The 9,284-nt window shown below is 38.7% G+C and overlaps 1 protein-coding gene across 1 annotated transcript; it reads right to left on the reverse strand.

The window, feature by feature from the left end:
• Positions 1–643: 643 nt before the first annotated feature.
• On the reverse strand, positions 644–8,014 carry ppih (peptidylprolyl isomerase H (cyclophilin H)). The gene is made up of 9 exons (XM_086042694.1): positions 7,798–8,014; positions 3,296–3,360; positions 2,555–2,578; positions 2,413–2,457; positions 2,292–2,334; positions 1,851–1,943; positions 1,146–1,233; positions 1,009–1,049; positions 644–902 (listed from the first exon to the last, which is right to left on the reverse strand). Exons 1-9 carry the CDS (start codon positions 7,861–7,863, stop codon positions 834–836), a joined length of 534 nt encoding a protein of 177 aa, XP_085898820.1. The 5' UTR covers positions 7,864–8,014; the 3' UTR covers positions 644–833.
• Between the last annotated feature and the right edge of the window lie 1,270 nt (positions 8,015–9,284).

The raw sequence follows: 9,284 nt of genomic DNA on the forward strand, positions 1-9,284 counted from the left end.
TGGCAACGGGGTTAATAAAACACTGGGAACACAATGTTCTTGCAGTATAAACATTACATTACACCCCAGTCTTGCCATTCAAAATGAACGAAACCTTGGAGTAAAATAAAGGTGCCTGACTGACTATGAATTTAGGATTTTTTTTTTGAAGTGCAATATTTTTAAATATATTTTTAAAATATCTGTGTCACTGTGTCAGGTTACAACACTTATAATAAAACCTTACAATACTTATAGGAGTAAATATGGAATAACTTATGTGCAATTATTTTAACACACTGATACAATTTTTATGTTACTGTTTGGGTCTGGACGCATTAGGAAAAAAATATAGAGAAAAATAGGTTACTGTAGCTATTACAGACACCAAACAAAAGGGGGCAGTATATTACCAGTGAGGTTAAAAGCACAGTCAAACTAAATGTAGTCTCCCAATATGAAGAAAAAAAGTGAAACAGCTGTCTAATAGATTTGAATTTAATTAATATATATACTTTCACACTTTAACCATTAATATATTATTAACTGTGCAAAACTAATCTTGCAAATGACTTGTCGTGACCCCTAATGGAATAAGTCGCAACAGGAAAAAAAAAAAAACTGTTTATGTTATCGTCATTCAATTCAATTAGGAATTTTATTAACAGAGACACGCAAATGTACATTTTTTTTTGTTTAAGTAAAAATATTTATTTCCGGTTCATGATACAAAGTTGGGCTAAATCTTCTTTGGGTTTTACACATACAATTGAATTAGACATTGAACTAATGACATTATGAAAGGTCAACAAATGGGACACACTGTAACTTCATGTGCACAGAAACATCTTCTCTCACATCTCTCCGCACTGAGCAATGAGGATAGGGAGCTTGGGCTTGTTGTTGGGTCCCGTGGGAACGTTCTGTTGGGGGTTGGAATAAAGAATATTTATAACATTAACAACAAATGTGTCACACTGCTAATTCTATAAAGATGCGTGAAGTCAATTGATATTCAATGCAAAGCACCTCAATCTTTCTCATGATCAGTAATCCATCCACAACTTTACCTGTAACAGCCACAAATAAGAATATTCAAGCATAACATATATAATCTTAAACTTTAAATGAATACAAATTCCACATTAATGTGAATCCATACTCACCAAAAACAACATGTTTTCCATCCAACCAGTCACATTTAGTGCAGGTTATGAAAAACTGGCAACCATTTGTCCCTGGACCACTGTTTGCCTACGAAGAAAGAATGATTAAATCAGTATGTTTGAATGTTAAATAGGAAAAAAAAAACATTTTTTTCTCTTTTGGTAGGTTTGGTGCTTCAGAGATCAGTCAAAATGGGGAACTCTGCTTTGAAAACAGCTGGCCATGAATGAAATATGGATTTGCTAGCTATTTTGTACTTTTTTCTTTACACAGTACGTATAACCAAATGATTTTATTTGCTGTTGCACATCACTGTTGTTCTTACACATTCCTGTTGCAAGTTTTTGAAAGCAAACACAATAAACCGGATGACACATTCACCGTAAACGAATACTATACTAGTTTATTATTGTTACTTTTAGTAGGACCGGATGATATTCAGTAATCCCAATTTGTGCTTCACTTGAAATGTTGTGAGTCAATCCCAACGACTCTTTAAAATTCCAAGACTTAGATTAAAGACATGCCCATCTGACAATAGGATAATGTCAAAAACACTGGCAGAGCTGCAATGAGTTTCTAGTAAGCGCATGAATGATCACTAATCTTAGTGGCAGATATGGGGTGGCTCCAAATTTAATTTTGCTTAGGGCCTCCGAGATGTGTGGGTAGGCTCTGATCAAAACGACGAGAAATCCACATACCATGGATAGAAGACCAGGTGCAGAATGCTTCACTCGAAAGTTTTCATCTGCAAATGGACCTCTGTAGATGCTACAGATACCAGTACCGTCACCCTATAAGAAACAGTGCATAGGATCATACTCACAAAAACTGTACATTTACAATTTTCAAGCAGCCCAGCAAGAGGGCTATTTCATTATTTTTCCATTTGCAACCTGACAATTTACCGTAGGAGGGAATAGGATTGTTTTGTTTTTTTCAAGCATGAACCCTTGAGATCAAACAACTTATAACAGCTTTTCAGTATTGTTTTTAACGGGACAAATATAGTGCAAGTCAAATGTGTAAGGCATTGCTGCCATCCGAGCGGTAATCCCATCAGAAGTAATGTTTTCATTTTGAAAATGGCCTGAAAATGCAGCTCCTTGTCATGCCTACTGTACTATTTGGCATTTACTCACATTGACAAAGTCCCCTCCCTGGATCATAAAGTCTTTGATCACTCTGCAAATGAACAATATCACGGGTGTGTTATAAGAGACAATGAACTCTGTACAGTTTGACTGTATATATTATCCATACCTGTGGAACGTACAGCCCTTAAAACCAATAGGAACACCATCTTTCCTGTGAGACAGATTTTTATTTCAATGCCTCATAAAAGGCAAGCCTGCTTGTTCACATAAATGAAACATCAGTAACATTTACAGTAAATCTGCCTTACCGGAACTCTCCAGTGCAGAACTGCCTGCGAAAATTAAACAAAAATTTTTAAGTCGCGCAATATCTGTACAGATATTGATGCTGGTATGGCTGCATCCCTAAGTATATTTAATTTTACTTTTTAACACACATATTTACCCTCAATGTCATTCACGGACCAAAGCAACATGTGGTGCTGTAGGGCTCTAATTCAGGTGTGCCCATGTCCACTTCTCAAGAACCCCTATCCAGCCTGTTCTATTTCATCCCTTCTGACCGCCAGGGGGCGGTGCTTAAAGTACTGAATGTTGCATGCGCAATTCGAGTATTACTCACCTGTGACACCTGGATGACACTGGACGTGTATAAGTTCCGGTCTGACCAGAGGTTAGTTTCCTATGGAATCTCCTCGCGTGAACACGAGGATTCCGAGTGACAGGATGGCGGTCATTCGGGATTCATAGAACCGTAGTTACACGTAACTTTCGCTTTAGGTGTATCCCTATTTCAACACATCTGCTTCAAATGATCAGCTCATCAGCAAGGTTTGCAAAAGCCTGATAACGACCGTGATGATTTGAATTAGGTGTGTTGCAGTAGGGATACATCTAAAACAGGCTGGATAGGGGATCTCGAGGACCGGACTTGCTCTGATTAATATTTAGTCAATCCGAAGGATGGGGGAAAAAAAACTTTTCAGATTTTTCAGAAATTTCCAGAAAAGGCACAGTAAAACGATGCTCAAATTAAGATGACAACATACCGGAAATTCTCGGCCGTCCTTGGGACAACATCAGCAAAAAGTTCAACTTTCATCCGCCCCACATCCTGAAACGTAGTGGAGAAAAATTGGTTTAAACAAACAGCTGATGAGACATTAACACAAGTTTTATCATTGGAAACAACCCATGTAACCAAAAAAACAGAACATTATAGAAAGATGTGGGCAGCAAGACTTGGAAAATACGGTTGATTTGAGCATTGCCGTTAAAGTAATTATAAACCTTCAAACAACCGCTACTTTATCATGAATGAAGCAACAACACATAAAAATGATGACTTCTATGCCTTTCTGTGACTCTTCCAGTCTCTCCATATATCTGTTGCAACGTGCTGGTGTGCACAAAGCTCAGTGGCCGCTTCCCTTTGAAAAGTTTGAACCAATTCTAATTGAACCAGGAAAAGTATTGGTCAATGTATGGATCAAACGTGAATTTTGCCATTCAGATCTTTGTTTGAGAACAGCAAGCTGTCCAAAATGTACTACAACACTGAAGAGTTGCACATGCAATAAAAGGTTTAGAGAAAGTCAATTCAAGCAAAGGTTAAAGTGCATTTTAGGTTGACCCCAAAGTCCAATATCGCTAACTTTCCGTCAGTGGTGTGTGTGAAACGCCACATTGGAAGGGGACTGAGACGAAGGTGAACAGGGACAATTCAAAGTTTCAATAAATGAGCAGAAGCTGTCATCTTCTGCATTACCTGTTACATTGTGCATAAACGCCACATGGGAGGTAAAAACTAGGCCGACTTCCTTGAAGACAAAAGAGGGCAGTGCAACTACTGTAGTACAACTCCAAGACAAGCAGAGATGCACAGGCTCTAAAAGAAGGCGTGAAAAGCGATAAGGCACGTGGTACATATTTTACAGGAGCTTGTGACTGCATAGTGTCAAGCAGCAGTACTTGCTTTGCCAGTCGTCACTTACGGCTGAAACACAATTCCGGAAAGTCAGGTTTCTTCTGGGATAAAAATTAGGGCTGAACAGTTTTGAAAAAAAAAAATCTTAATGCAATTTTTTTTCTCTCCCTCAGTATTGCAAAATAATATGCAATTATTTTTTTCAAGGTTCTCTTCCCATAGATTTTTTTGGAACACAAGCAATAAATTAATCTGTATTACAATAAGTAATGCCAGTTTTACTATTCAAAGGTTTTGGCCTTATAGGTTAGGCTTATGTTCAAATAGAGGCAAATGAACAACGAATTAATGTGAAAAACAGTTTATCTATTTCAATTAGAATGATAATTAAAATTAATTTTAATAATTATAATAATTTATAATGCGCTTTACATTTGTGGACGAATCTCAAAGTGCACAGTACGGACAACAGTAAACAGAATAGCAATAAAATCGAACAACAGATAAAGGAAATAAAAAAATCAACAAAAACAATCAACAAATGAAATCATTTACTGTCAAATCAGCCAGGAAAAGCTTTTCGAAAAAGGAAGGGAATGTTTTTAGTCAACCCGGAGGTGGTCAAGGAGGACGTTGCAGATGGAGAGCAGCAGCATGAAGGCTCAGTCACCCATAGTCTTGAGCTGAGCCCTGGGCGGGCCTAGATGGCCTGATCGGTTTTTGGCCAAGGTACTGTATATGGATTGAGGAGTTCAGTGAGGTAGGTGAGGGCTGCACCGTGCAGAAATTGATGAGGGTGAAGGAGGATTTTGAATTTGATCCCAAGGTGAACGGGGAGCCAATGCAGAGTGCAAAGGATGGGGGTGATGTGCTCTTGTTTATGCACTCTCATCAGGACCGGAGCAGTGTTGTTTTGGACAATTTTGGAGCCTTTGTAGGATTTTGCTTGGGATCCTGATGAGGAATGTGTTACAGTAGCCCAACGTGGAGGAGACAAAGGCATGGACGAGCCTCTCTGCAGCAGGACGGGCGAGAGATGGCGGGAGTTTGGTGATATTGCGGAGGTGAAAAAAGAAAGAAAGAAAAAACAAAAGAAAGAATGAAAGCAAGAGAGACAGAAAGCAAGAGACAAAGAAAGCAAGCTCCAATATTTATACAAAAAAAATATCAGGCGGCGGAGGGCATTTTGGGCTGACAGCAACTCTGCAATTGTTTTGAGTGACAGTATTGAATTTATATTTGACTTTAATTTCATCCCATTTGAAACATGAAGCATAAAGTGGACATTTATGGTGATAGTAACAGATATGACGTGATATGACTTTAGTGACGTCTCCATGAAATGAGATGAAAAAGCCTCACCTCATTATTTCCCCCAAATACTGCATTTCTACCTCTGACCGAATCGCTCTACTGTTGAAATGCCCCGACACGCTGCACCACATTTACTTATGTAAACACAACGTTGTGAGTATGGTCGACCGTCCCTTCTTCTGCGTATGCAGGTCACTTTAGGGGCGCAATTATGTTCACACAAGAAAAGACAACGAGGGCGCATTTATAATGTAATATGAACGCTCCCGCGTAAAGATGAAAATGACTTCCCAGCCCTGATTTGCAGACGCGGTATGTGTGCAAAGGTTCGCGAGCAGAAGTCCCATTAACCAGGTCAAATAAATATTCAGGCAGTTATTTTGCAAATACAGTATCAATTTTCATTGTTCAGTGCTCTTTTTTCTACTGTATTATTAAATTATTAAACATTTTTGTTTGATAGATGGATAATTTAAGTTCAGCTTTTTAATTCATTTGAAAGAGATCGTCGCTGCGCTTTTTTTTGGTTCGAGTTCAAAATGTATTTGTTTAATAAATAAAATGTAATTTTCTAAAACATGGATGGACTGCATGGATTTGATAAGAAACACTATTTTACAAGTAAGTATGTATGTGTGTGTGTTGTGTATATATATATATATATATATATATATATATATATATATATATATATATATATATATATATATATATATATATATATATACACACACACACACACATATACATACATCTCTATTTTACATGTCAAGAAGTGTTTGCGGCTCTCAGTGTTTTTCTTACACCCTGGCACTAGACCATTTCGACATGGCTACATGGGAATGAGATCAAACCCACAACATGGGAGATGACATGATTCTGCGCGTGTGTGAATATGCCTATACTTTCATCAGTCTGAACAATTTAAAGAGAAAGTCAACACTAACATTTATTTTTCAAGAATATGTTCTACGCAAGCGCACTAGTTGAAACAGGGCATTCTGATAAATGTTGCATTTGTGGAATAAGTGTTAATCCACTTCTTTGAGCCATCTCTGAAGGTGGCCATTTTGTCTTCTGTCGACTGAAACTGACATCATAACTGCTCACAAAGACCAATCACGGCTCAGATTCAGAAAACAGGTCAGCCATGATTGGTCGTTGTGAGCAGTTGTGATGTCCTTTTCAGTCGACACAAGACAAAATGGCCACCCCCAGGAGATGGCTAAAAACTAGTGCATTTTGCTGCTTAATTTATATTCCACAAACGCAAAATTAATCAGAATGCCACGTTTCAACTAGTGGGCCTGCTGGGAACATATTCTTGAAAAAAACTTCCGCTTTAAGTATTAAAATCTTTTCATTTTCCTTTTTTTTTTTTAGGTCTGTGCTCATAGAGGCTTTGCATGGGGATTTAAACCATCTTGATTTCCACACCATGAAGAAGAATGCACTGTACTTAATTTGAAATCTGAAAATAGTAACACTAACAAACAAAAATATGAAATTCATCATTTTCATATTTGAACGAGGGGTTGGCACGGTGGTCGACTGGTTAGCACGTCTGCCTCACAGTTCAGAGGTCGTGGGTTCTATCCCGGCTGAGGCCTCCCTGTGTGGAGTTTGCATGTTCTCCCCGTGCCTGCGTGGGTTTTCTCCGGGTACTCCGGTTTCCTCCCACATTCCAAAAACATGCATGGTAAGTTGATTGGACTCCCTAAATTGCCCCTAGGTGTGATTGTGAGTGCGGATGTTTGTCTCTGTGTGCCCTGCGATTGGCTGGCAACCAATTCAGGGTGTCACCCGCCTACTGCCCGAAGACAGCTGGCATAGGCTCCAGCACGCCCCGCGACCCATGTGAGGATAAGCGGTATCATAATGGATGGATGGATATTTGAACAACAGGTTCATATGTAATTTATGTTCATTGTTGTATTATTATTTATTCAAATGTACAATAAACTTCGAATAAATTACTGGTCAGTATTTAAGTGATTTACCTTAAGTGTAGTACTTAAAAAGCAAATCGCAGAACTGATCACTATTGATGAAATTGCAACGAAAGGTTATCCTAACAAATTCAAAAAGTAGGGTGTCGCCCATCCCTTCACGAAAGGAAAATTAGTGACTACTGTCGTGACGATAAGCGGTTCGGATAAAGATGGATTCGTTTATTTGGAGGGGCGTGTTGATATTACCGCGTCATGCGTCAATTAAACGTTAACTTTCTGGCAGGACACCGGTGTACCTCATGTTTGTTTCTCCATCTTGGTTGTGGTCAAGCGTTAAGAAAGCCTTTCTCCAACTTACCTGTCCGCCGATTGTAATGTCGAAGAAAACAATAGGATTGTTGGGGTTTGTAGCTTGAACAGACATTATTCCACTCCCTGTGCGTTTTAGGAGAAAAATAGAAATGCTGGACACTTGTTCAGAGGCAAATTTGAACAAACGGAAACTTGTAAGGAAGCCGGGAAAGTCTTATTACGGCAAGTAGCACGGGACATACCCAACGAAAACGCGAATGGACACTCTCAATTACAAAACAGAGCAGATGGGCAACGGGAGCAAGCGGAAACACTTTGCGTGTTTTCTTGATTAATTATATTATTTAAGGATTCATTACTTCCTCATTGATTGGTTGATTCCAAACCCAAAAATTTCAAAAAACGCTGATATACATTAATCAGGGGCACTTCTAGGGTCAGTGGTTTGGTTGTTTTTTTTTGTTTGACGGTGCCATTTCCCCAGTCGGGCCGCAAGATCAATTGACTCAATAATTTTAACACAAGTTCCTTCCCCCATTTATAAAAGAGAAGCGTCAAAAATCTTTGGGCACTCAATCAATTAGTTTATCGGTGTTAACATTGGCTTATATTTACCAGAACACAACAGTTACTGTAGCCTCTCCCATTCCAATTCAAACAAGAGGGCAGTGTTGGTGTCTCCGACCACCTGAAACCTTTCGTAGCTAGAAAAAAAAATGGTCTGGTAAACCTTACCTAACCACAACATCAACTTAAATCAAATTCACCCACAATGAGGACTGGTAAACAGTGTTGGTTTGTATGGTACTGAGTGGGAGAAGGTAAGAAATATTCATAGAAGACGTTCAAGCCAGATATTTACTACTTACACCATGACTGCACTGTCAGTACATCACTGGAAGACACCATTTTCATCTCTGCAAAACGGTCGGCGAAAGGAAGGAGGAATAAACCATTTTGAGGTGGGAGGCATCGCTGTAATTTTGTGGTTAAAATGTGACATCAATAAAATACTTTCTCCATGAAGAACGGGAGGAAATTGGGGGAGAGATAAAGATCCTATGAAACTGGGGAAAATCCAAAATATGAAAATTATTGAAAAAAAGTACAAGTTAGTGAATATGCAAATTCACAAGTGCCAAACTGCAAACATGCAGGGGTCGGCTGTATTTTTAAGTAGTTGTTATGACCAGCTCTGCTAGGGAAGCATGGAAGTAACATAGATCAAGATGGCTGAAGGAGAGTTAAGAATTGAATTTCTTCTAAGTAGATGCAGGTTTTAGTAAAAAAATCAAAGGTAATCGCAAAAAGGCCCAAAACAAGTTCACACAGAGTATTTACAAATTGATAGTGTCTCACACAATTACAAACGATCAAAGCACACTTTACAAGAGACACTTGTCAGTCAAAAATGCAAGCTGCACTGCTAAATCCCAGCCGCCTCAAGGAACAGAACAGAGGTGCTTTTATGGTCCCAGCTGCAACAGGTGGAGATTGATGATTAAGCAGTCTATCAAGAACGAGCGGGAAACC

Source organism: Filicampus tigris, chromosome 1 (assembly GCF_054856515.1).
Source record: "Filicampus tigris isolate MCC_2025a chromosome 1, RoL_Ftig_1.0, whole genome shotgun sequence".
Lineage (NCBI taxonomy): Eukaryota > Metazoa > Chordata > Actinopteri > Syngnathiformes > Syngnathidae > Filicampus > Filicampus tigris.